General features: G+C 37.1%; 1 protein-coding gene across 7 annotated transcripts in view; it reads left to right on the top strand.

Annotated features, from left to right (window-relative positions):
• Ptpn13 (protein tyrosine phosphatase non-receptor type 13) overlaps positions 1 to 27,422 on the top strand; it is a 196,635-nt gene that overhangs the window by 143,023 nt on the left and 26,190 nt on the right. For 4 of the 7 annotated variants that reach the window (XM_070012345.1, XM_070012349.1, XM_070012350.1 and 1 more), the window contains 15 exons: positions 3,788 to 4,248; positions 5,139 to 5,285; positions 6,864 to 6,957; positions 7,903 to 7,988; positions 9,672 to 9,834; positions 11,920 to 12,134; positions 12,233 to 12,331; positions 13,343 to 13,707; positions 15,074 to 15,257; positions 16,660 to 16,818; positions 17,886 to 18,057; positions 18,146 to 18,356; positions 20,129 to 20,199; positions 23,776 to 23,837; positions 26,506 to 26,599. In XM_070012345.1, the coding sequence (XP_069868446.1) occupies positions 3,788 to 4,248; positions 5,139 to 5,285; positions 6,864 to 6,957; positions 7,903 to 7,988; positions 9,672 to 9,834; positions 11,920 to 12,134; positions 12,233 to 12,331; positions 13,343 to 13,707; positions 15,074 to 15,257; positions 16,660 to 16,818; positions 17,886 to 18,057; positions 18,146 to 18,356; positions 20,129 to 20,199; positions 23,776 to 23,837; positions 26,506 to 26,599 (2,583 nt within the window). The remainder of the gene's footprint in view (positions 1 to 3,787; positions 4,249 to 5,138; positions 5,286 to 6,863; positions 6,958 to 7,902; positions 7,989 to 9,671; positions 9,835 to 11,919; positions 12,135 to 12,232; positions 12,332 to 13,342; positions 13,708 to 15,073; positions 15,258 to 16,659; positions 16,819 to 17,885; positions 18,058 to 18,145; positions 18,357 to 20,128; positions 20,200 to 23,775; positions 23,838 to 26,505; positions 26,600 to 27,422) is intronic. The other 3 variants (XM_070012346.1, XM_070012351.1, XM_070012347.1) reach the window with 2 other exon arrangements.

Raw genomic sequence — 27,422 nt, 5'->3', positions numbered from 1 at the left:
GCCCAGGAACCATCCACCTGCAGCTAACATGCACTAGGAATCACATTGAGTCCAGGGTCAGACTATCCCCACCATTTGAGCAAAGCCTTCCAACTCATTACCTCACTGTGCTCAAAGTTCTAATGATGGCATGTTTTATAGACTATGAATATTAAATGATAATGAATATGAAGATATAATACATGCTTGGTACATATTGAGTACTTTAAAATGTCATTAATAATTTTTGTTTTGGTTTGGTTTTTCTGTGGCCTTGGGGGGAAGGGCAGGTAGAACTCAGAGTCTGGACTCTGTCCCTGAGTTTTTTCCACACCATCTACCCTTGAGCCACAACTCCACTTCCAGGTTTTTAGTAGTTGATAAGAGTATCACTCTTTCCACATATGCTGGCTTTGAACCATTACCTTTAAATCTCAGCCTCCAGAGTTACTAGCATTACAGTCATAAGCCACCAACACCCAGCTTAATAGTGAAATTAGCTGAAATGAACCCGCAGACCTATGGCCACCTAATCTTTGATAAAGGAGCCAAAAAATAGGGTGAAAGAAAGACTGTCTCTTCAGTAAACTGTGCTAGCAAAATTGATTAAACACCTGTAGAAAACTAAAGTTAGATCCTTATATCACCCTGCACCAGAATCAATTCCATATGAATCAAAAACCTTGAGGTAAAAGCAGACACCCTGAACACATTACAGGAAGGAATAGGAGAAACTCTAGGTCAGAATTTTCTTTATAAAGACCCTGAAGCACAACAAATCAAAGAAAAATTGGACAAATATCATTGCACTAAACTGCAGAGCTTCTGAATGACAAAGGACATAGCTAGCAAGATCAGTAGAAACTCCACAGATTGGGAGAAGATCTTCACTAGCCATACAATGGACAAGGGCCTCATATCTAAAATATACTTAGAACTCAAAAAATTAAATCTACCAAAACAAATCCTTAAAGAAACAATCGCCTGATTAATAAGTAGGCTAAAGACTTCTCTGAAAAGGAAATAAGAATGGCCAATAGACAGATGAAGAAATGCTCAACATCTCTAGCCATAAAAAAAAAAAAAAATGCAAACCAGAACAACATTGAGATTCTACCTCACTCCAGTTAGAATGGCTGTTATCAAGAAATCTATAACAGATGCTGGAAGGGATGTGGCCAAAAGGGAATGCCACTACACTGTTGGTGGTAAACTTGTTCAGCCACTCTAGAAAGCAATATGGAGGTTCTTCAAAAAAGTACACTATGACTCAGCAATCCAGCTTCTGGGCATTTACCCAAATGACCACCAACAAGGCCTCACTAAAGCTACCAGCACCACTATCTTTATCACAGTATCATATACCATAGCTAAGATATGGAATCAGCCGGGCGCTGGTGGCTCACGCCTGTAATCCTAGCTACTCAGGAGGCTGAGATCTGAGGATCACGGTTCAAAGCCAGCCCGGGCAGGAGAGACCGTGAGACTCCTATCTCCAATAAACCACCAGAAAACCGGAAGTGGCGCTGTAGCTCAAGTGGTAGAGCGCTCGCCTTGAGCTGAAGAGCTGAGGGACAGCGCCCAGGCCCAGAGTTCAAGCCCCACGACCGACAAAAAAAAAAAAAAAAAAAAAAAGATATGGAATCAACCCAAATGCCCCCTCAGTAGATGAACGGATCAAGAAAATATGGTAAATATACACAATGGAATTCTATGCCTCCATCAGAAAGAATGACTGCTCCATTTGAAAGGAAATGGAAGGACTTGGGAAAAATCATATTAAGTGAAGCCAGACCCAAAAAACCATAGGTCTCATGGTTTCCTTTATTTGTAATAATTAGTATACATCTAGGATAATCTTAGCAGATGAGCAGAATAGGGAAGTAGCTATGCACATATGACATAAGATAATACTAAGCGAAATGAATCCCAAGATATGGACACAAAAGGTTTTTCTTGGTTGTTGTTGTTCTCTGTACTACGTGATTTTTTTCTTTTGTGTTTTTTTTTCCTCCTATGGTTTATCCCCTGTTGTCTTTGTATTCAATTTTGGTACCCTGGGTATTGTATATACATTTACCTGAACCAGGGAAGGGGAACAACAAAAAGGTGAAACCAAAGGACAAAGTAGGAACCTATGCGACAGCAATACTGACAATATGTTGGAAATGATCTGTACAACTTTGAGGAGGATATTGAGGGAAAGGAAAGTAGGAGAAAAATGAGGGAGGGAGTAACAAGTTAGACAATAATGTCATCATTACCTTACTTGGGTAACTAACCGCTCTGTACATCACCTTAACAATAAAAGTAAAATAAATAATTTTTTAAAAGATTTCAGGAAAAAATAAGCTGAGAAGATTGGACAGTAAATTTTAGACATAGATTGAGTGGGGGGACAGGAGGAGGATGGGAAGGGATGGGAAGGGGAAACAAAGGAGAAGGTTACAATGCTTGATAAGAAATGTACTCATTATCTTGCCCATGTAATTGTAACCCCTCTGTATGGTATTTTCACAATTAAAAAAAACAGTAAAAATATTCATCATAGTAAAAAAAATTTAGACATAATTTTAGATGCTTATGTAAATTAAAATCTAATGTCAAACATTTCATCTATATATATTTTTTGGGGGGTGTCCGGTTGTGGGACCTGAACTCTGGGCCTGGGCGCTGTCCCTCAGCTCTTCAGCTCAAGGCTAGCGCTCTACCACTTGAGCCACAGTGCCACTTCCGGCTTTTTTCTTTTTGCTTATGTGGTGCTGAGGAATCGAACCCAGGGCCTCAAGCATGCAAGGCAAGCGCTCTACCACTGAGCCACCTTCCCAGCCCATTTCATCTATTTTTGAATTTTATATTTTTCCTACGTTGTAAAATTCATGTTTAATGTAGAAAATCATTTCTAAATTTATGTTTTTACTATACCTCTTTTCTAAGACATTAGTTTTCAAAAAACATCCTTCCAACTGGGCACCAGTGGCTCACACCTGTAATTCTAGCTACTCAGGAAGCTGAAATCTGAGGATCACCATTCAAAGCCAGCCTGGGCAGGAAATCTCCAATAAAGCACCAGAAAACTGGAAGTGGCACTGTAGCTCAAGTGGTAGAGCGCTTGCTTTGAGCTGAAGAGCTCAGGGACAGCACCCAGGCCCAGAGTTCAAGCCCCGTGACCACCACCAACAACAACAAAAATTCCTTCTAGGGTGACATTATTCAAGAAGCATTGTATTCATTACCTGACTTAAGGAATTGTAACACCTTTATACAACTTAATAATAAAAATTTGTGTGTGTGTGTGCGTGTGCGTGTGTGCGTGCGCGCACACGTGCACACACGTTGCTTCTGGGGCTAGACCTGGGAACTATCCCAAATCAAGGCTAGTGTTCTGCTTCTTGAGCCACAGCACCATTTACAGCTTTTTCTGAGTAGTTTATTGGAGATAAGAGTCTCACAGACTTTCCTGCCTAGCCAAGCTGGCTTCAAACCATCATCCTTAGGTCTTAGCCTCCGGAATAGTTAGAATTACAGGCATGTACCACCAGTTTCTAGCTAACAATAATGATTTTTTTATTATGAATTTTTACAAGTTAAAAAAAATCTTCCACTCAAGATTATATTTGCTGGGCAACAAACAATACTTCATGGGTTCCAACTTTCTTTTCTCCCTCCCCTCCTTTTTCCAAATTGTTCTTATGAGTGAGCGATTTCAATTTTTATTTCCCAGACTATATACTGAACAAGGGTATATGTGTAAACAAAAGCATATGCCAATGACTTACTGTGCTTTTTGTTGCTTATTAATTTTTAGTGCCTTCTCCTGTGCATTTTGCCAATGGGATAAAAAACTACATAAAGAAGCCTTCCTACATGCAAGACAACACTATGGATTCTTCTCATGATCACCATTGGCCACGTGGTACCCTGAGAAACATCACAGAAAGTGCCTTTGGGCTGCCCGGGGGCTTGAGAGAAGGAAGCCTTAGTTCTCAAGATTCTAGGACTGAAAGTGCCAGCTTGTCCCAGAGCCAGGTCAATGGCTTCTTTACTAGCCATCTAAGTGATCAAGCCTGGCAGGAATCACAACATGGCAGCCCTTCCCCATCTGTAATATCCAAAGCCACTGAGAAAAAAAGGACTTCCTCTGACAGTAACCGAAGCAAAGCTAAAAAGCCAGGCATTTGTGATGCAACTGATAACTCTGACCGTGGAGATTCAGACATGGATGAAGCCACTTATTCCAGCAAGCAGGAGCATCATGCGTCAATAAAGGCATAATCTAATATCAATGATTTTTTTAATTTAACATAGCAAACAGCAGCAAGTATATTGCAGAGTACTATAATCTACTAAACTGTTTGCATGATTCTAGAAAGGAAAAAAATAGCTTATATCTTCTGCTACTAACTGCTACTGCACACTACTGCACACTTTCGGAGAAATTAGAGGCTTTGCATACTAAATCAAATACTATACTCAGATTGCAATTGATTACTTACAAGGTGGTCATCTATTACATATTTAACTCATATTAGTAAGAGAACTTTAATATCTGAAAATTTGTTCCTGAATAATTCATGTAATGGACAGTTGAATTTACCAGTTATAGCATAAGTTCTTATGAAATCCTGAACAAATAGCTGAAAGAAAAATAGAACCTCACATTAGCAAGCACTTTTAGAAGCACTTTTAGAAGGTTTTAGCCTTATAACTAGGCTTTCACTGCTGTCCTTATGTGTATGCTAAATTTGTAAACATAAACATGAAGTCCATTCATCTTAGAGGCTCAGGTTAAAGCCACTGATTTTGAGATACATTAATTTTTAAAGAAAATCTAAATACTTTATAAACTTGGAAATGTAAGCATTGGGCAAGGATTATAGAGAATCTAATTTGTAAGTGGGTCCTATTTTTCCATCTGCTTTATCTGCTTTATCTGTCTGACATTTGAAACAGACATCAATTTCTACAACCATAAAATATGAGTGCATTAGACTACATGCTCTCTTGAGATTCTACAATTCTTACATTTTTGAATACACTCTGTTCCTTAATAACTGCTTTTTAAATTTTTTTCAACAAAATACATATTTGTCTTCCAGCAATAATTTATTTTGACTCTAACAAGAAATCCTTTTTTTTGTTTGTTTTTCTTTGTTAAGGATTCTTCCTCCTCAATGAATACATCCAACAAAATGAATTTTAAATCTTTTTCTTCATTACCTCCTAAACCTGGAGATATCTTTGAGGTTGAACTGCCTAAAAATGATAACAGCTTGGGGATAAGTGTCACGGTACTGTTTGACAAGGTTTTCAAATGTTTCCTCTTCTTTGTTGCAGCAGACTAGTTTATGCCAACTTACTATTTTCAAATTTTAAAAATTGAGTGCTCAATTTCTGTGTGTGTGTGTGTGTGTGTGTGTGTGTGTGTGTGTGTGTGTGTGTGTGTGTGTGTGTGTGTGTGTGTGTGTGTGTGTGTGTGTGTGTGTGTGTGTGTGTGTGTGTGTGTGTGTGTAGGTCCTGGGGCTTGAACTCTGAGCTTGGGCTCTTCAGCTCAAGGCGATTGCTCTACCGCTTGTGCCACAGCGCCACTTCTGGTTTTCTGGTGGTTTATTGGAGATAAGAGTTTCACTGACTTTCCTGCCCCGGCTGGCTTTGAACCATGATCCTCAGGTCTCAGGCTCCTCAGTAGCTAGGATTACAGGCGTGAGCCACCCGCACACAGCTTAAATGCTCAATTCAAAAAAAAAAAAGCTTAAAAAAATCAAGTTAAAATTGAGTAAGTCATTTCTTCTTGTGTTTGAAAAAAAAATAGGTAAACAAATCAAATATTTGATACTGGTTTAATCTGAATAGAAACTATACAAAATATAAAACTGATTATTCTTTGTATAGATTTGACAGGTTTTTTTCATAAGCATGGAATAATGAGATGATATGTCTTTAAACTACGTTATCATTTATCACATTCAAAGAATATTGATAATTGTACAAAGCTGTTTAGAAACATAGCAGAAACTACTACATATATAGAGATCAAAAACAAAACGTAATTTTCTGACACATTTAAAAATGTAATATTTTACATTTTTAATCTTGCTCTTATTTCTTTAGCGTTTTATTGTCTCTATGGTGAGGGTAGATAAAAGTTGCATTTTCATAAGAGATAAAAAACTGATTCATTAAATTGCTTTTCTACCAAAGACTTTTAAAAAAAAAAGAGAAACTTCTTTATTGATTCATGGTGTTTGCTTTCAGATTCACAAATATGATCTCAAATATATTAGTCCATCTACTGTTTTTTTTCTGATAATTATGTTCTCTCACTAATTTGCATGAGTGAATTTTCCTTTCTGTTTGCTTACAATGCATGATTGTAGACTTAAAAAAGGAAGAGTGATTCCTCATATAGTCAAGATCCAGTATATTTTCACTTTCTGAACTGAATCAATAAATACTAAAGAGAAACTTTTTTAATATCTGGGAAATGTAGCTAACAATATTCTTTTGGTATTAAAATAATTGCATAGGGGCTGGGTAGGTGGCTCAGAGGTAGAGTGCTTGCCTTGCATGCCTGAGGCCCTGGGTTCGATTCCTCAGCACCACATAAGCAAAAAGAAAAAAGCTGGAAGTGGCGCTGTGGCTCAAGTGGTAGAGTGCTAGCCTTGAGCTGAAGAGCTGAGGGACAGTGCCCAGGCCCAGAGTTCAGGCCCCATGACCGGACCCGAAAAAAATAAAAAAAAAAATTAAAATTAAATAATTGCATAGACTGAAATAATGCCTCTGTTTTGTCTGATGACTTGAATCCCTATTCTAGGGGTTAGATTTGAAGAAGAACATGCAAAAGTTACAAATTACTAAATGTTATTTTGTCAATTTCTATTTAGGGGGGTGTGAATACTAGTGTCCGGCATGGTGGCATTTATGTTAAAGCTGTTATTCCCAAGGGAGCTGCAGAGTCTGATGGCAGAATTCACAAAGGTATGTTACATACACAAATACCACAAGAAAGAGTAAATTACAAAGCTGGTATAGACTTTTTAATTTGTAATATGAAATAGGAATATATTCAGCCTTAAAACTGCATCTTAAAACTCCTTGATGATACAAAACTCTTCCAGCTTGTGTTTTATTAGAAAATATCCAGATAGTGATTCATTGGATGTTTTTCAGCTCCTAAGTAAATTGCCAGAGAATTAAAAAAGTGACAGTACCCTTATAAAAACATGTCCACATTTCTAAGAACTAACTAGAGACTTGGCTTGTTTCTCCCACTTATTTCTCCATTATCTTTTCTCATGATTTAAACTGACTTTTATAAAGATACAGTTCTAGCCATATAGTGGCACATACCTGTAATCCTGAGGCTTACAGGAAGATCTTGAACAGGAGGTCAGCATGGACTACATAGAAAGACACTTTATAATATATACATGTATTCACACACACACATATATTCACACAAATATATACGTATATATGTATATATAATTCTGAGTGTAAGATTAGCCAGAGAACTGAGCAGTAAATTAAATAATATGTTAAAGAAACTAAGCCGAGTGCTGGTGGCTCACGCCTGTAATCCTACCTACTCAGGAGGCTGAGATCTGAGAATAACGGTTCAAAGCCATCCCGGGCAGGAAAGTCCGTGAGACTCTTATCTCCAGTAGTCCACTAGAAAACCGGAAGTGGCACTGTGGCTCAAGCGGTGCTCGCCTTAAGCTGAAGAGCGCAGGTACAGTGTCCAAGCCCAGAGTTCGTTCAAGCCCCATGACAGACCAAAAATAAAAAAGAAAGAAAAACTATTCAGCACAGTTTTGCAATGAATCAATCCGCAAATTAATATGAAATACAATCACCAGGTATTGAAGAACTTGTTTGAACTTTTATGACTTTTTTCTCTTAAAATAACTGCCTTATTTATAGGTGATCGCGTGTTAGCTGTCAATGGAGTAAGTCTAGAAGGAGCTACTCATAAGCAAGCCGTGGAAACACTGAGAAATACAGGACAGGTAATAAAGCACACTACCAACTTGTTAAGGTAACTTAGAAGAACATAAGACTGTGTGAATAAGTGCAATCTCGAGACCTCTAAATTTGTTCAAGAAACCAAGCTTGATTTTTATAACCATTTTGGTTTGTTTGGGCTTTTGAAAAATTTTTTGTTTTGTTTTTTGATTTTTTGTTTGCTTGTTTTGGCTTTTTTGCTGCCCTGGCATTTGAACTCAGGGCCTAAGTGCTGTCCCTGAAAATTTTTACTCAAGGCTCTATCTCCCTACCACTTGAGCCACAGCTCCACTTCTTTTTTGTTTGTTTGTTTGTTTGTTGTTTCTTTTTGCTGGTCATGGGGCCTGAACTCTGGGTCTGGGCGCTGTCCCTCAGCTCTTCAGCTCAAGGCTAGTACTCTACCACTGGAGCCACAGCACCACTTCTGGCTTTTTCTGTTTATGTGGTGCTGTGGAATCAAACCCAGGGTCTCATGCTTGCAAGGCAAGCACTCTACCGCTGAGCCACCTTCCCAGCCCCCACACTCCACTTCTGATAATCCTCAGATCTCAGCCTCTTGAGTAGCTAGGATTACAGGTGTGAGACATCAGCACCTTGCTTTGCCTTTTGTTTTTGCATCCCAAATTTAAAAACAACCAACAACAACAACAAAAACCAGTATTATGCCAGGCACTGGTGGCTCACACCTGTTATTCTAGCTACTCTGAAGCCTAAGATCTGAAGATTGCAGTTCAAAACCGGCCAGGGCAAATAAACAAGTGTTATGACAAGAGTTTTTCTATTGAGGAAGCTGGTATTCTGTCATATTTTAGCCCTGATATTACTAATGAGGTCTGATGAAAGATGGAGTATTCTTAAATGTTTCATAACATGTTTGTGATATCATTATAATGTCTTCTAATAGTTTTTGTTTTTTTTTATCCTTTTATATGGAAAGTAATTTTTTTTCTTTTTTTTCACTTGCTTTATGCTGTGGTGAACCAAGTAGTTACTTTAAATTTTTTCAATATAAGATGATGCTAAGCTAAATGAACTGCAAGATAGGGAAACAAGAGATTTTTCTTTGTTGTTATTGTTTTTAGTTAATATGTGAAGTTATTTCTTTTTCTTTTTTCTTTCTTATTTCTTTTGTCCCCCTATGGCTTTTCCTTTGTCACTGTATTTGATTTTGGTATCTTGTGTATTGTATATACATTTATCTGAGTTAGAGAAGGGAAGGGGAGCAACAAAATGGTGAGACAAAGGACAAATCAGTGCAACAGCAATACTCATAAGATATGTTGGAAATGAACTTTACAACTTGGAGGGGGGAGAAAGTATGAGAGAAACAAGGGAGGGGGTAACAATGTTTGACAAGACATGTACTCACTACCTTACATATGTAACCGCAACCCCTCTGTACATCAGGGTGATGTCACCCTGACAATAAAATTAAATTTTAAAAAATGTTTTATATTTTGATTTCCTAGTACCATGTAAGCAAAAAGAGAATAGCCAGAAGTGGCACTGTGCTCAAGTGGTAGAAGGCTAGCTTTGAGCTGAAGAGCTGAGGGACAGCGCCCAGACCCAGGCCCCACGACTGGACCCAAAAAAAAAAAAAAAGTTTTATATTCTTACTGTACAAAAATTCTAAAATTACCTATTTTCTTGTCATTCTTAATTAATGAACTGCTCTTCTATTTTTCTAGATGGTTCATCTATTGTTAGAAAAGGGGCAGTCACCAGTATCCAGAGAGCATATTCCTGTAACCTCACAGTGTACCCTTCCAGAGCAGAAGACCCAAGGTCAAGCCTCAGAAAAAGTGATGAAGAAAACAACTCACATCAGAGACTATAGCTTTGTCACTGAAGGTCAGGTGTTGGCTAGTAATATTACTGTAAAATTATTGCTAGGTTATTCAAATTGTAGTCTTTATATACTAGATTATAAATCATGCACTAACTTTATTATTTTTGCAAATAAATAATCTGTTGCAGAACTTTTCAACTTCGGGTGGGGGAGGGGAGGATGGGTAGCGGCAGAGTGTGGAAGGGGGGAGGAAAGGGATCATGGGACAAAAACAAGGAAGGGAAGAGGTAACAATTATCACAATTAGTGTACACATGGCCTTACTCATGTAACTATAACCCCTTTGCACAGAATCTTAACAATAAAATAAATAATAATCTGTTGCAGCTTCACACTGAATATAAAAACAAACATTTGTAGCTCATTGAATAGTTAAGTCTTTGGATAATGAAGCTTATATGACTACACGCATTTAATAATGCCTAAGATAATTATAAAGTAAAAATTAAATTTGGGCTGGGAAAGTGGCTCAGTGGTAGAGTGCTTGCATCGCATTCATGAGGCCCTGGGTTCGATTCCCAGCACCACATAAACAAAAAACGCTGGAAGTGGCATTGTGGCTCAAGTGGTAGAGCCCAGTCTTGAGCTGAAGAGCTGAGGGACAGTGTCCAGGCCCAGAGTTCAAGTCCCACGACCAACAAAAATAAATAAATAAATAAATTTGTAAGGAAAAGATAGTATAAATTAATATGAAGCTTGCCCCTTAAAGTTCTATATTTCTCTTTAGCTTTTATGAATTTGTGATGGTTGACTTGAATAGAAATTCACCTAGAACCCAAATACTAGTCATTCTTCCAAAATCTGCCAGCACATGGAAAAATGACTGGCTGGCAGTAAAATAAGAAAGTTAGAATAGTAGCGACGAATTTTTTCTTTGTGTTTTGGTGCCAGTTTTGTGCTTGAACTAGGTCTAGATGCTGTCCCTGAGCTTTTGTGCTCAAGACTAACCACTTGAGCCACAGCTCCATTTCCAGTTTTTTGGTAGTTTAGATGATAAAGAGTCTTACAGACTTGCCTACCAGGGATGTCTTTGAACTGAGATTCTCAGCTCTCAGCCTCCTGAGTAGCTAGAATTACAGACATGAGTCACTAGTACCCAACCAATAATGAGTTCTTCATAAGGCTAAATACATTCATAATACTAGAGTGCCAGCTATTCTGAGATTCTAGTACCAGCCTCTTAAGGCAAATAATATTCTTTACTCTAGAAATGATTGGTATGCAGTCATTATTTCCCTTTTAATTTAAATTTTTATTTGATTACACAAATGTTGGCAATTCTGATTCAATCCCAAAAATAAGGAGTAAATTAGTCTACTCTGAATTGCTTTTTTTCCTGATTATGAAAATAAAGTTCATGTATCTTAAATAATCACACTATCCTTTCCCACTATTCTGTATGTTCTTTCCCCTGCCACATCAAATTTTCTCTTTTATTTTTCTTGTGATAATTTTATTGGAATGACACTGGAACTTGTCTGGATTAAAATAAGTCTTCACAAAATCTCACAATGTCAATTTATTTTCTCATATCCTAGCCTAACCTTTTGCTATTGTCATCATCATTCTTCATTGGATAGCTGAATTTCTCCTGTTTGTTTTCTTTCCTAGAGTCTCCCCCTTCCAGTTTTGTTTTTTGTTTTTATTATTACGCTATCTTTTTTTTTTAACGCATGGGATTGAAGAAAACTTCTGTTTTCATAACTCCTCTATGCAAGCATTTTAGTTTGTGCAATTCATTTACTAAGTTTCCTTAGTGAAAAGAAGAACATGGGGTACTACAAAAATATAATGAGTATACATTAATATACGGTGATCTTATATCTTAATATACGGAGTATATCTTAATATACGGTGAAGTAGGCTTTTTAAGTGTGTTTACGGGGTTGAAGGTGTGGCTTAGGTGGTAAGAGAGCCAACCAATGAGAAAAAGCAAATGCCAGGTACTTAGTTCCTAAGTCCAGGTCTCCAACAACAACAACAACAACAAAAAGAATGTGTGTCTAAAAGTGTATATGTGTATTTAGATGTTCATGTGTCAACACAGCTTTCAAATATTTATAAATATTACATCTCTTTTTCTCTAGAAAATACATTTGAGGTAAAACTGCTTAAAAATAGCTCAGGCCTGGGATTCAGTTTTTCTCGAGAAGATAATCTTCTACCTGAGCAAATGAATGCCAGCATTGTAAGGGTTAAAAAGCTCTTCCCTGGACAGCCAGCAGCAGAGAGTGGAAAAATTAATGTGGGAGATGTTATCTTGAAAGTGAATGGAGCCTCTTTGAAAGGACTGTCTCAGCAGGTGGGCTCCCAGGATTTCAATAAAGGTGTATTGGCTTTCAGGGAGGTTTCATAATTCTGGCTTATCTGAGTTTTCATTTATCATTCATGGTCCTCCAGGACGTCATATCTGCTCTCAGGGGAACAGCTCCAGAAGTATCCTTGATTCTCTGTAGACCTCTACCTGGTGTGATACCAGAAATGGACACTACTGTTTTGGTAAGATCTATAAAAATTAATTTCTGATTTTGTAGAATATCAATTTAGTGATTTGCTAATTCAGCTGTAATTGATTCACTGTGGTTCACCTTGTCTTCTCCCACCTTTAAAATTCTAGAATGCTAGGTTTCAGGAATTTGTTTTCTAAGCATAAGTTGGAAAAAAACAGAAACAAGGCTTACAAAACTTTATTTTTATTTATTTATTGAACCAAACAAGCAACAATCATTCTCATTCTGACCTTGTTTGGCTAACAGTTAAGGTGATTTAAGATTTTTCAGCTATTTTTTTGTTGTTGTTGTTTTTGCTTATGTGGTGCTGGGGAATCGAACCCAGGGCCTCATGCGTGCAAGGCAAGCGCTCTACCACTGAGCCACCTTCCCAGCCCCTTTCAGCTATTTTTTTAACGTAAAGCAATAGACAAAATATTCAAAATCGATTTTGAGGTTGATTTACAAATTGCATACTGACAGTCAGGAAGCCAGACATCCAAGACCACTAATACAATTAAAGAAAACTTACCTTTGCCTTGTATACTTCAAATAGCTTCACTACTAATGAATGTTTCCTGGATCTGGAAAACCAGAAGCCTTGATCCCTGTACTGGGGAAAGAAGTTTTGGGGAGACATTACTAGGAAAGTAATTTTTTTTAGAAGTTGCATTGAAAGTAGAATTTTAAGAGATTAGTTTGATAGAACAGAGCCCCAGATGAAATGAACTTGGTAAGACTTTTGGGAGGACATCAAGTAATGTAAATTTTCAGAAAGCAATTTTGAAATATTTACAAGACCTTTAAAAACACCTCATGTTAGGGGTTGGAGGCATGCTTAGTTGGTATGTCATGTCTAGTAGTGTGAAAAATTACAAAGAAGAAGTAACCTAAGTAAAAACTCAGGGTATATTTCAACAAGTTTTCTTAGATTTCTGATATTCAACAGGTGTATTTTTACTTGATTGTTTATACATTTAACACTGTATCACCCCAATCTTTTTAACTGTGTCCCTTACAGACCCCACTTCATTCTCCAGCACAAATACTTCCAAGCTGCAGTAGAGAGCCTTCTCAGCCATCATGTTTGGAGCAAGGCACCAGCTCAGATGAAAATGAAATGCCTGACAAAAATAAGAAACAGTGCAAGTCCCCATCCAGGAGAAATAGTTACAGTGACAGCAGTGGGAGTGGAGAAGATGATCTAGTGAAAGCACCAGCAAAGATATCAGACATGATCTGGAGTTCAGCTTTGCATCAGACTCTAAGTAACATGGTGTCACAAACACAGAATCAGCATGGAACATCCAAGAGTCAAGAAGATACCATTCATACCATGTTTTTCTGTCCTCAGAAAACAGCCAATAAACAAGAATTTGAGAACAGGTATTGTCAATGTTATATGCAACACTTAAAGCAACTGGTAATGTTAGCAGCAGACACATCAACATTAATGTCTTTAAGAATGCAATGTGCTGCTCAATGTCGGTGGCTCACACCTGTAATGCTAGCTACTCAAGAGGCTGAGATCTAAGGATCATGGTTCAAAGCCAGCCTGGGGAGGAAAGTCTGTAACTACTCAGAAAAAGCCAGAAATGGCACTGTGGCTCAAGTAGTATAGTGTTAGCCTTAAGCAAAAGAAGCTCAGGGACAGCACTCAGGCCCAGAGTTCAAGCCCCAGGACTGGCAGCAAGAAAGAGGTGGGGGAGGGGAAGGGAGGAGGGGGAGTAGGAAGTGGGGGAGAGAGGGAGGGATGGAGAATGCATTGTGCTAGGTACTGGTAGCTCATACCTTTAATACTAGCTACTCAGGAAGCTGAGATCTGAGGAACAAGGTTCAAATATAGCTCAGGTAGAAAATTCCATGAGATTCTTATTTTTAATTAACCAGCAGAAAGTTGGAAGGGGAGGTCTGGCTCAAGTGTTAGAGTACTAGCCTTGAGCAGTAAAACCAAGCAAGAGCTCAAGACCCTGTGGTAAAACCCCAATTCCAGCCCCCACCAAAAAAAAAAAAAATTAACTGTGTCTGTGAACTTAAGAATGGTTAAACAAATAATAACTCTGTTAAGCTGTCTAGCTGTTATGACTGACAGTTTTAGTTAGTAAACCAGTAAGATATCTAGCTCCAGTTAACATGTCTTACTTCTCTTTTGAACATATTAACTAGTAATTGAGAACATTGCTTCTCAATACTATTTAAATAGTATATATATATATGTATATATATATATGTATATATATATACATATATATACACATACATATAAATATATAGTGATACAGTAGAAGATTAGAGAAGTACAAAAGGAAGTTTGGGCGAGTTTGCAAAAGTCAGGACAGGCAATAGGAAAGAAGTGACTGTCAGCATAAAAGCCAACAATGAAAAAGATATCTGCCTTTAATAGTTATTCCTCTTTTTCATTGTTTGCTTGAATATTTGTGTGTATCTAGGTTCAACCATATTTGTTCAAGTTTTTTTCTCTATTTTATCATTCATAGTAACCACTGGAGTAAGACTTTATTCTTAATTAACTTGTCTAACAGTCCTTACACAGCTTTAAAAACTTCAAAATTGAACCTGGGTAGAGAATAAATATTTGTAATCTAGCAAATAACAGACATTGATTAAACTCTAAAAGGTAGCTAGAATCTCAGTCAAAATTCAAATAAGAATATTTGTTAAGCATTTTCTGTTGTGGCCATATTGTCATTCGAATGAATTTGAACATAGTTTTGCTTCTTTGTTGCTATAGCAATCCTCCCTCTCCTCTACCACTGGAGACAACTCCTGGGCAAAGCTGTCAACCCCAATCAGAACCCACTTCTTCTAATTCGATGGGTAAAACCTATACACATCATTCCTCTGAATCGACCACACAAGAAAACTTGACAACTTTGACAAATGACTTGAAAAAACATTCTGAAGAATTGGAGCTTGTGAGTTGTTTTCCTCAGCGGGAAGAAAAATAGTGCACTTTTTAATGACGATATAGACACATACTGTTTTCCTCTAGTTAGAGAAAAAAGCTGTCTTTTAGAGTAGCTTCATATTTACAGCTAACACACCTACATCTAATAAATGGATAATATATCTAATATGTTTCTCTGCTAAGAAATTAGGGAAAGTAACAAGAAGATCTGACACAGATCTGACTCTACCACTGCCTTGCTTTGTTTGGCAGATAGTAAAGAGACTTGTACAGATTATTCATTTAGAAACTATTATTTTTGGCTTGTTTCTCAAATTCCAATTGATTATTTGGTTTCTAGCATTTGAATATAATTTTTTGTCTTCCATGTTATCTTTGGAATCTATTTATATTGTTGTAAGAACTTCTACCTACAAATCAATCTTGAAACCCAGATTTCTGAGTTTAACATCCTTTGTATGGATAGGAAGCTAGCTATTTTTAGTATTATTGGTTATTATCCAAATATTGAATGTTTATTGTAGAAAACTTAAAGAGAAAAAAATGTTAAAGCCACTTATATTATTACTCACCCCCAAATCATAAGCATTGAAAAATATCTTTACAGATATTTTGTTTACCTGTAACTGTGCATATATATGTGGTATGAATAGCTTGTTTCATTTTTAGCAAGAATGAAGGTAATTTTAAAATAATATTCTTAGAAATCTGTCATTAAGCAACTTTAACATTTCACTTAAATCTATTCTTTTATTCATTTATTCTTTTAGTTATTCATTTTTTTTATTTATTAATTATTAGTCACTGGGCTTTAACTCTGGGCCTTGGTGATATCCCTGGGCTCTTTTGCTCAAGACTAGTGCTCTACTACTTTGAGCCATAGCTCCACTTCCATTTTTGAGTGGTTAATTGGAGATAAGAGTCTTATAGGGACTTTCTTTACCAACACCCTGCTACAGTTAGGTCTTTAAAATTTGGCTGAGCAATGCTGGCTCATACCTGTAATCCTAGCTCTCAGGAGGCTGAGATCTGAGGATCATGGTACAAAGCCAGCCCATGCAGAAAAGAGCATGAGACTCTTATCTCTAATTAATCACTGAGAAGTCAGAAGTAAAGCTGTGGCTCAAATGATAAAATGTTAACCTTGAGCAAGACAAGTTTAAGGATAACACCCAAGCCCTAAGTTCAAGCCCAGGACTAGCCCATAAAAAGAAAGAATGGAAGCACAAGTATGTCCTGTCTCTGCTATCTCTAGACAAACACACAATGTGGTTAGCAATGTGGTTGAGAGAAGGGAGCATTCTGTCAGAGCTGGAAAGACTTGTTCAATTGAAACTTTTGAGATTTGGTTTCTTCTGTATGAAGAAATTAACAATAATAATTGTACTGTTGTTGTTGTTGTTTTCTAGGAAGTAGAACTCCTTATTACTCTAAATAAGTCAGAGAAAGGCAGTCTTGGTTTTACAGTAACCAAAGGCAATCAGAGTATTGGTTGTTATGTTCATGATGTCATACAGGATCCAGCCAAAAGTGATGGAAGGCTAAAACCTGGAGACCGGCTCATAAAGGTGAGATATTTAAAAGGAGAGATTTGTAAAATGTGAGTCTTAGTTCATCTTTGTCACTGGAGTCGCATACAGCAGGGTAATTTTATTAAATTTATGAATTTCGTGTTTTAAAAAAGATGTTTATTCTGCTCACAATTTTAGAAGTTTTAAAGATATCAGTTGGTATCCACACAGCACGCTGAAGACATCATGGTATCATAGTGGGATCAAGTGTGATAGGAAGAGATTATATCTCAAAACAGGAATCCAAATATGCTTCCTGAGTCCAGAAGGGCTGATGGCTCACACCTATAATCCTAGCTAATCTGCAGGCTGAGATCTGAGGATCACAATGCAAAACCACCCCAGGCAAGAAAGTCTGTGAGTCTCTTATCTTCAGTTAGCTACCAGAAAACCAGAAGCGATGCTATGGCTCTAGTGGTAGAGTACTCACCTTGAGCTGAAATGCTGACGGACAGTGTTCAGACCCTAAGTTCAAGCCCCATGACTCACAAAAAAAAAAAAAAAAAAAAGTTGCTTCCTGAGAACAAAACCCCTCAGGGCACTTTCCCCATCCACTTTCCCCTTGGTTCACTATATTACAGTCCATATTTGGGATCAACCCAAATATTTGAGGGACAAACAAACAATTGGCAAATGATAGTAATGACCAAGGAACAAACCAGGTTCAGTATCTTTCTTCTCCAAAAGTAGAAACCTCTGTGCAGTTAACTGTTGAGGAAATTTGAAAGTCTCTGTAATCAATTAAAGCATGTAAAAAGTGTCTCAAGTCACAAATATACAAAGTTTCTTCTGAAAGGATGTATTAACAAAACTATGATGCATACTTTAGGGACTTTATTGCCCTAATGATTTCTAAAATCTCCTTTGGAAGATAATCTAATGAATCAGAAAAGAGAGAGTTGGTAGAATGAATCCATAAGTCAGGAAAAAGGAAAAAACAGTATTTGCTGTGTATCACTTGCTGGCTACTATATTATGTAAAAGCTAAGATATTATTCTTTCTTAGCAATTTAGCTTTCATGTTCTAAGAATTATAATTCTAGTTTGTACCTTTCATTTTTTAGGTGAATGATGCAGATGTTTCAAACATGACTCACACCGATGCAGTGAATATGCTCCGAGCTGCTCCCAAGACAGTCAGAATAGTTGTTGGACGGGTTCTAGAATTACCCAGACTGCCGGTGTTGCCTCATTTGCTTCCTGACATCACGTTAACATGCAACAAAGAGGAGCTGGGTAATGAAGCATTGTTCAGTGAGATTTTCTTGGCTAGATTCAAAATACTCTTACAACTAAGAAAACAATTATTTTCTATTCTTTGTAGGTTTCTCCCTATCTGGAGGTCATGATAGTCTTCATCAAGTAATATATATTGGTGATATCAATCCACAGTCAGTTGCAGCTATTGAGGGCAATCTCCAGCTTTTAGATATCATCCATTATGTGAATGGAGTCAGCACACAAGGAATGACCTTAGAAGAAGCTAACAGAGCATTAGACATGTCACTTCCTTCTGTGGTACTGAAAGCAACAAGGTAATGGCTTTGTTTATATGTCTGTGTGCATATCAGGTTGTTGATTATATTTATGTGCACCTATAGGATTACTGAATTGGCAATTTAGACTTAGTAAAGTTAAAATGGACATCATGGAAAGCGATTCTAAGAACATTGAGTGGCTAAGTGTTTGAGACAAATTTCCAACCAACAGGGCAGTTAACACATTTATCAGTTAGAATACTTTCTAATGTAAATAAGAGAAACTACAATTCAATTTTGTTTAAACTGGGTGTGTGTGTGTGTGTGTGTGTGTGTGTGTGTGTGTGTGTAGGATTAGGCATTGTAGTACTAGGCATTGGACTTGGGGCTCTATAATTTGAGTCATAACTTAGCCCTATGTTATATTTTGTTTTGTGATAGGGTTTCACTAACTTTGCCTGAGCTGATACTGAATTCTCACTTCCCCTAGTGTATTACAAGAGAAGAATGCTATAAAGCAGCCTGAAAACCCCATGGTTTTATCACAGCCTGTTAAGAGAGCCTGGTTTAGTTTGGTTTGGAAGGGGATTGCTTCATTCCTCAAGAGGTTGCTGCCTGCAACGGGTCCTTGAAAAATGGCCTAGAGTGCAGAGCCTTGACCTTGGGACTTCATAGCAAGAACATAGAAGAATGCTTAGGGCCTGTGGCATATTGCCTCTCCCACATTGTATATCTTATGTGACCTCCCTTTCCCTCAAGTATCAGCAACAATAAGATTGTACACTAATCTCTGTTCCCAAAGCACTTTTTGGTTACTTTTCATATAATCCTTTGAATATAGGTATTTTATCTAGATTTTCTCACTTTAAAAGTATACTGGGTACCCTGGCTCATGCCTATAATGCTAGCTACTCAGGAGGCTGAGATCTGAGGATCGCGGTTCAAAGCCAGCCTGGGCAGGAAAGTCTGTGAGACGCTTATCTCCAATAAACCACTAGAAAACCGGAAGTGGCGCTGAGGCTCAAGTGGTAGAGCGCTCGCTTTGAGCTGAAGAGCGCTGGGACAGTGCCCAAGCCCAGAGTTCAAGCCCCATAACCAACAACAACAAAAAAAGTACTTGTCAAAAACTACAGTTAGAAAAAAAATTTGTGAGTGGCTAGGTGCTGGTGGCTCACAACATCAGTCATGATCTTGTAATCGTGCTTCTCAGGAGGTGGACACCTGAGGATCCCAGTTCAAACCAGCCTAGGCAGGAAAGTCTGTGAGAAGTAGAGCTGTGGCTCAAATGGTAGACAACTAGCCTTCAGCACAAAAGCTCAGGGACAGCACCCTTCAGGCTCTGAGTTTAAGCCCCAGGACTGGTAGCAAAATAAAACAAAACAAAACCTTTGTGAGCTATGACTTCTGAGTTAACTAACTTTGAACTATCTCCAGAGTGACAGCAAACTAAGTTATTAGTTCATATTTCTGGTGTTTTAAATGGTAATCGAAACCAGTGGTATATTGAAATAAAACCCAAGGTAATATTCTGTGAGGTCTTGTCTGTGTGGTTATACACCTGAGTAATCCCACCCAGAACTCCAGAGACAGAGGCAGCTGGATCTTGAGTTCAAGCCAGCCTAGGCTACACAGCAAATTCCATGCCAAACTGGGATACTAATGGTTAGATCTTATCTCAAATACAAAACAAAAAAGGCCATTCTTCATGCTTATACACCCAACATCTGTGCAAGATGAAACTTCTGAAACTGGCTAACAGTGGTTTAAAGGATATTTAAGCAAATAAATCTATACACAAGCCCTGTCTTTTTTTTTTTTTTATTACACAGAGATGGTCATCCTGTGGCCCCCAGTTCAAAGAAATCTGCCATTTCAACACCAGAGTCAACTAGAGTCAATGGTAAGAATACATTTGTTTTATGACACAAATAATTGTAGAGAGGTTACTTTTTTCTGATGAGCAAGGTTGGATGTTACCACTAAAATATTTTTAATGTCCTTCCAGGATGTAATTCATAATCCCTTTGAGTGAAAACATTGTATTTACATAAAAGCATCTGTGAAATATAGTGAATGATAGGAAAATAATAGGACAAAGTAGACCATGAAATTTATAGCCCAATGCCCCTGAGTTCATAAGTTTTCTGATCCATAAATTATTTGATACTTACATAAGCCCTATCGATAAACTAAAAATATTAGTAGTAGCTAACTTGTGATGTTAACTTCAATAAAATACTTCAAAAATAACTTTTAAGTTAACTTCAAATACTAACATGAAGTTAGTCTTCAATAACATATAACTGTGAACCAACTATGAAACACCAGCATACTCACCACACAGTAATTCATTCTGACATACACTGAATTTTTCCTCTGAGCTAGCCCCTGTTCTGGGCATTGTGGATATAGAATATGCAAACAACCATCTGCCTTGCATTCTAGCATAAATAGAAATAGCAGTAGTAATTGTTGTGGCAACAGTTTCTTTAATGTTCATTTTGGACTAAGCATTCTTCTAAGTGCTTCAGTCCTCACCGGTTACCTCGTGGTTCTCGTGTTCCCTTCTCTATCATTAAATACTTCCCCTATATGACTGCTTTAGGTTATCAGACAGTAATATCAACAGCAGCTAAAAGAAACTTTACTATAATAGTCATTTATCTTCTAAAAGCCAAAGCTTTAAATAGCTAGAAGGTAGAAATCTTTTATGATGGTCTATGTAGTTCACTTTGTGGAAGAATTAGACTATCTCATAAAACTATCAGGAGCCAAGCACTGGTGACTCATGCCCATAATCCTAGCTACTCAGGAGGCTGAGATCTGAGGATCATGGTTCAAAGCTAGCCCATGTAGAGACTCTTTATCTCCAATAAACCACTCAGAAAACTGGAGGTGGTGCTGTGGCTCAAATGGTAGAGTGCTAGTCTTGAGCTGAAGAGCTGAGGGACAGCACCCAAGCCCAGAGTTCAAGACCCACAACCAACAAAAAAAACTATCAGGAACTGGGAGCATGGTTCAAGAGATAGGGAGCTTCCTTAGAAAGTGTGAGGTTCTGAGTTGAAGCTGCACTACTACCCAAAAGGTCAAATAAAATAAAATAATGAAGAGAGCATTTTTCCTAGTGTCCTCTGGAGACTCCTATTTGTAACTTTCCAGTGCTCTACAGCCTTATAGAAGTTACTTAGTGATCTACGAAATTCTCTGAGCATATTAAGTTCGTCATGGGTTTGAAAACTTATATAAAAGCCAGACAATAAATTGTATGCCAGATATGGTGACATATGCTTGTAATCCTAGCTACCTGAGAGATTATATCAGGAGAATTGTAGTTCTAGAGACCCAATCACAAAAGAAAAGGCTGGGCCTGCTGTTATGAACCTGTTAACCCAACTACAACAGAAAGCATAAATAGGAGGGTCACATTCCAGGACAGCCTGAGCAAAAGGTGAGAGCTTATCTCGAAATAATGACCAAAGCAAGAAGGGCTGTAGGTAAGGCTTATTGATTGATGCTCACCTAGAAACTGTGAGGCCCTGAACTCAAATTTTAGTATTGCCAAATATTAATTAATTAAACATAAATTATAACGTAAATTAATTAAACATAAAATTAAACTAAACATAAAATTAAACAGTGTGATCCAGCTATTACATTTTAGTTGTTTACTCAGGAGAAAAGTAAACACAATGTGAACAGTCTAGGTGATGATGGCTCCCACAACCAACACACACACACACACACACACACACACACACACACACACACACACAAAAGTGAACAGGAGGGCTGGGAAGGTGGCTCAGTGGTAGAGTGCTTGCTTTGCATGCATGAGGCCCTGGGTTTGATTTCTCAGCACCATATAAGCAAAAAGAAAAAAGCCATTAGTGGCGCTGTGGCTCAAGTGGTAGAACGCTAGCCTTGAGCTAAAGAGCTGAGGGACAGCGCCCAGGCCCAGAGTTCAGGCCCCACAACTGGACACCCCCTCCCGAAAAAAAGTGAATAGGAATCTTTCTTGCTTTTTTTTGTTTTTGTTTTGTGATACTGGAATTTAAACTCAGAGTCTTGAACTCACTTGACTTATTTGCTCCACTGGTGCTATACCATTTGAGCCATGCCTCCAGCCCAGGTTTTAATGGTTATTTTGGAGATGGAGCCTTTCAGACTTTTCTCTTTGGGCTGGCTTCAAACTCCTGGTATCTCAGCTATGATATGATATCAGCTCAGATATGAGCCAGTAATCCTAATAATTCCACAGGTGTCTCTGCTTTAGTATCTCTATAAAATAATGATACTAGAACTGTGGGTTATTGTGAGGATTAAAATACTTTGAAGAATGAACATTAAATTAAGACAACTATTGCTACTACTATTGCTATGATACAGGATATAATGTAGATGTCTAATATAATGTAGATACTATACAGCAGTGAAAAAAGAAATTGGCTGTTGATACATGCAGCAACATAGTTAAAATAACTTCAAAATAAGTATGATGAGTGAATATAAGCCAGAATGACAGAGTCCATACAATTCTAGACAATGAAAATTTGAGGAACAGAAAGCAAATTAGCAACTATATAAGGACAAACAGGAGAAGGAGACAATTAGGGGAACAGAAGGGAGAAATTACAAATCTACTGTGACTTACACTATTCAGATATGAATTTTCCAACCCATGATTTGTTATTAGCATAACTTTCATTTTTTCCTAGAATTCTAATAATGTATTATATTTATATTGCCTTTAAGTAATATTCAAGACATTATTAGGTACTTTGTGACAGCACCTACAAAATTATTGAAATTTGTTCACAGAAATTCTATTTCAACTTTTATTTTTCTAAGTAGAACTGGTGTCCTTGAATTCATGCACCTTTGTTTTAGTCTTTTAGACTTCACAACTTCACAATCTTTTGAAAATACAGTAAGAAACAAAATCTATTTACCATTCGTGTATGTATTACATTTTGTACTGATAACTGGGAGCTAAAATTAGTAATTTATTTAGAAATGTATTTAAAGGCCTCATTAGTATATCTACAACTTACTTTCCTGTGCTGAAGGGACAGTGTTTTTGAAATGAGTTGAACACTTGCTATCTTCTCTTTAATAGTGAGGTGAAAATAGTTTAGCAACTGTGGTGTCTCTCCCACTCAAGAGGGATCATTTTTATTCCATGTTTCATACTTGAATCATTCAGCCCCAAATGAATTTTCATTTGAACTATTTTAAGAAATTAGCTTTTACTTGGGGATTAACCCTTCTCTCATATTTTAGTCTATTTATTTGTTTTTTGTCACTATACTATACTAATAAAAAAATTGTTTCCTCAGAAATGTGTTTTATTTTTATATGTATGAGAATTTTTAATCAGGTCATGTGTTCAGTGTAGCAGAGCTTTCCATCATCATGTATCTTTAATCCTTTTCCACGTCTCTCATTGTTTTGACTGGCTCTGTACTGTTCCTTTCAGGATGTCATAGTATGGAGCCTTGTGGCCAGCCTGCCCTCACTCCCAAGCACTCATTCTCCCAGGCAAGTGAAAGTCCACCTTCTTTAGTGTTCCTCCTTATCTAAACAGCCACATCATTTGTATTTGGAACCAAACTAATTGCACACTTAAATGACTTTCAGCTTCGTGTATTGATAATAAAGATATATTTGGGAAAATTAGTAAGCTCTCCTAAGTAAAATCACACAACATAGAATTAACCTGTTTCCTTTGGCACAGACTCAGCTCTTCAATAAGCTTACATTTATATAGATAACTTAGTTTGAGGATTTTTTTTAAAATTTGTGTATACACTTTCTCAGCTGTCTCTTAGGCCACAGGAAGAGAAGGAGAATGTAATGAAGACAAAAGTGGCTCATATCTGTGATCCCAACTACTCTGGAGGCAGAGATTGGGAAAACTGAACTTCAAAGCCAGCATTGGCAAAAAAGATAGCAGACTTCAATTCAACCAATCACCTGGGCATGGTGGTACACATCTGTGATACTAGTTGCTTGAGAAGTATAGTAGAAGAAGCTCTGGAGGCATGGCTCAAGTGGTTAAGCATCCCAAAAGTGACATTATGAATCCAGGACCATCAGAAAAAAAAATTGCTCCTTTGGGTTAATGATGGCCAGGAGTGACCAATGAATGTTATATCTGTGCTGCTAAGAAAAACTTGAGTGACTAAAGAAATAGGTTTACTTAGGAAATGTTTTGCTACATAGTGAAATGAGAGGTTAAATCATTTAAGATTAACACACAAAAATCTAATTTTTCTTCATGCTCTTAGGTTTTCTTGTATGCACATTTATTTGGCTTTTATTTTTATGATTTACATTCTGGCATGTAATATAAATTCCTAAAGTGTTCCCAGCTGGATTTTCATTTTGTTCTTTTATTCCTACACTCCTGTACTGAATCTCACTATTCAAATACTTGCATTTAAAGTAAAATGTATAATGTCTTGCTATGCATAATATATTGCTCTTCTAGTAAATTGAAAAATCTTATAATCTCAGTAGGAATCTAGACATGATTTAATGTAAGAAAAGATAACTCAGTTAGTGACAGGGAGGCCATAATTCTATGCCTCTCATTGTATTGTTATCTCACACTAGTGACTTAAGCAATTCCTGTAACGATACTGAAGCAGAAGAAACATTAAGGCACAAATGACTGTGACACAAAAATGAAAATTTCTTGATACATACATGTTTGGATTGAGCTATAGTAATACTATTCTCTATTTATAAGATCTTCAATTACGCATAGCTGAAGCAACAGAATTTTTATACATTTCTATGTTATTCATGCTGTATGGTGCATGTTTCTTTTTAAATATCAGCATGTTGTTAAAATAGAGAAGGTAGGTTTTTGTTAACATGAAACTCTAGAACCCAGAGCTTTCATTGTTTGTAGTTGCCAACATGTCTTACTGGTGTTAAAATCTTCTAGGATGTCTCCTTGATGATGTTCTGTCCTTGAACCTTAATGTCCATGCATTGAATTCTCATGGAAATTGGTCCTTCACAATCCAGTGAAGCTCTTTGGCATTATTATATTACTACTTTATGAAGAAATAATAATTTTGTTGCATCTACCATGTGCCCTTTTATCTTAAAAAGAAAATGTAGACCTTCAAAATAAACCACAATTTTAATTTGTACAAGCTTATTTTAACTTATCCCAATCATTTAACTTTACATCTTGCCTAAATGGTTTGTTTTGTTTTGTTTTTGCTAAACTTCAGAGCAAGCACTGTACCACCAAGTGACATTGCTGCCCCATTTACTTTCGATAGGCTATGCTCCATGAACTGCTTCATAATTTATCATTGTATGACAAATGTACATTCTGAGGGCTGGGAATATGGCTGACTGGTAGAGTGCTTGCCTAGCACACATGAAGCCCTAACCCAGTACCACCCAAGTAGAAAAAGTCTAACTGGTGTTGTAACTCAAGTGGTAGAGCACTAGCCTTGAGCACAGAGAGGCTCAGGGATAGAGCCCAGGCCCTGAGTTCAAGCCCCAGGACTAGCAAAAAAAAATAAAGTGCATTCTTTTCAATGAGTATATTATAATTATATAGTTATGAATCTATTGAATTTTTCTTAAATTCACATGAAATTTAGACCCCATTGGAAAATGGGGTCTAAATGATCAGATCACTGCATAAGCACATACATCCATGTGTCAGCTTTATATATACTTGATTTTGATTGAACGTTATGGTACATGCTTGTAATCCCAACACTTGAGAAGCTGAAATAGGAAAGTCACAAACTCAAAGCCAGCCTAGAACACAAAAGAAGATCCTCTTTTTTTTTTTTTTAATAGTGGAGGGTCATATTTAAGCTCTTAAACTTTCCTAAAATATTCCTTATAAGATAAATATTATAAAATATGCCTCAAGTAACAGAGACACTACATATGTCAGTAATTCAAATTTTATGTTACTATTTTGAGATTACCTAGAATAAAAATATTGGTTTAATTTTTATTTAGCCTAGTGTTTTCAGATGTAGTTGATGGAAATTGATGTCACTTTTACACACTTAATTGCAGTGCGTAAAAAGTGGTGTGGGAAGATATGAAGTCGATCTTGTACTGAGGAAGAAAAGAAGGTCAATATTTATCACCCACCACTCTCATACCTAATAATTAACAAGCAAGTAGTAACCTGATTATTTACTTTGGCTTTATACCATAGGTTAATGGGGAAGAAATAACTGAAGCTTTGCACACTGAAGAAAAATATTCTATTTCTCAGATGGAGGAATCAGCCCACTTCACTGAGCCCAAAGGTAGTTTCCCAATAAGTCATCTACTTTACATGCTCTAAAAGCACAGGTAACATGGAAAATAATTGCTATTCAATCCTGTTGCTACTGTAGCTTTAAAAGAGCAGATTATTTTTTCAAAGAAATTAGAGAAAATGGAATGTATAGGCACTATTGTTAACTGCATTAATATACAAATGTCTATGGGCTGGGAAGATGACTCAGTGGTAGAGTGCTTGCCTTGCAGCCTGAGGACCTGGGTTCGATTCCTCAGCACCATATAAGCAGAAAAAATCAGAAGTGGCGCTGTTACTCCAGTAGTAGAGCACTAGCTTTGAGCTGAAGAACTGAGGGACAGCACCCAGGCCCAGAGTCCAGGCCCCACAACCGACCAAAAAGAAAAAAAAAAATGTCTAGCTTCTGTTCTTATCTCTGATTTAAAAAAAAAAAAAAAAAAAACTACTTTCAAAGCTTGCCCAGGCAAGAAAGTCCATGAGACTTCTATCACCAATAAACTACTCAGAAAAACTCAGAAGTGGCACTGTAGCTGAAGTGGTAGAGTGCTAGCTTTGAGCACAGAAACTCAGGAGCAGTGCCCAGGCCAAGTTCAAGCCCCAGACTGACAAAACAAAACAAAACAAAAACCCTACTTTAAAGTGATTGAAAAGATATCTGCTTATTTGATAGTGTTTCTTATATTTTACAAAATCACCCTTCTCAGCTCCTTTATCTTGGTAGTTTTTTAATCTAATCTGTTTTAAGATTAATTTAAGAAAGTAAATATCCGTCAGCCAACAGGTGTAATCCTAGCTCAGGAGGCTGGATCTGAAGATTACAGTTTAAAGCC

The sequence above is a fragment of the Dipodomys merriami genome, unplaced genomic scaffold (genome assembly GCF_024711535.1).
Source record: "Dipodomys merriami isolate MVZ:Mamm:240054 unplaced genomic scaffold, mDipMer1.0.p SCAF_9, whole genome shotgun sequence".
In the NCBI taxonomy this organism is placed as follows: domain Eukaryota; kingdom Metazoa; phylum Chordata; class Mammalia; order Rodentia; family Heteromyidae; genus Dipodomys; species Dipodomys merriami.
This window is presented reverse-complemented; position numbering and strand designations above follow the sequence as displayed.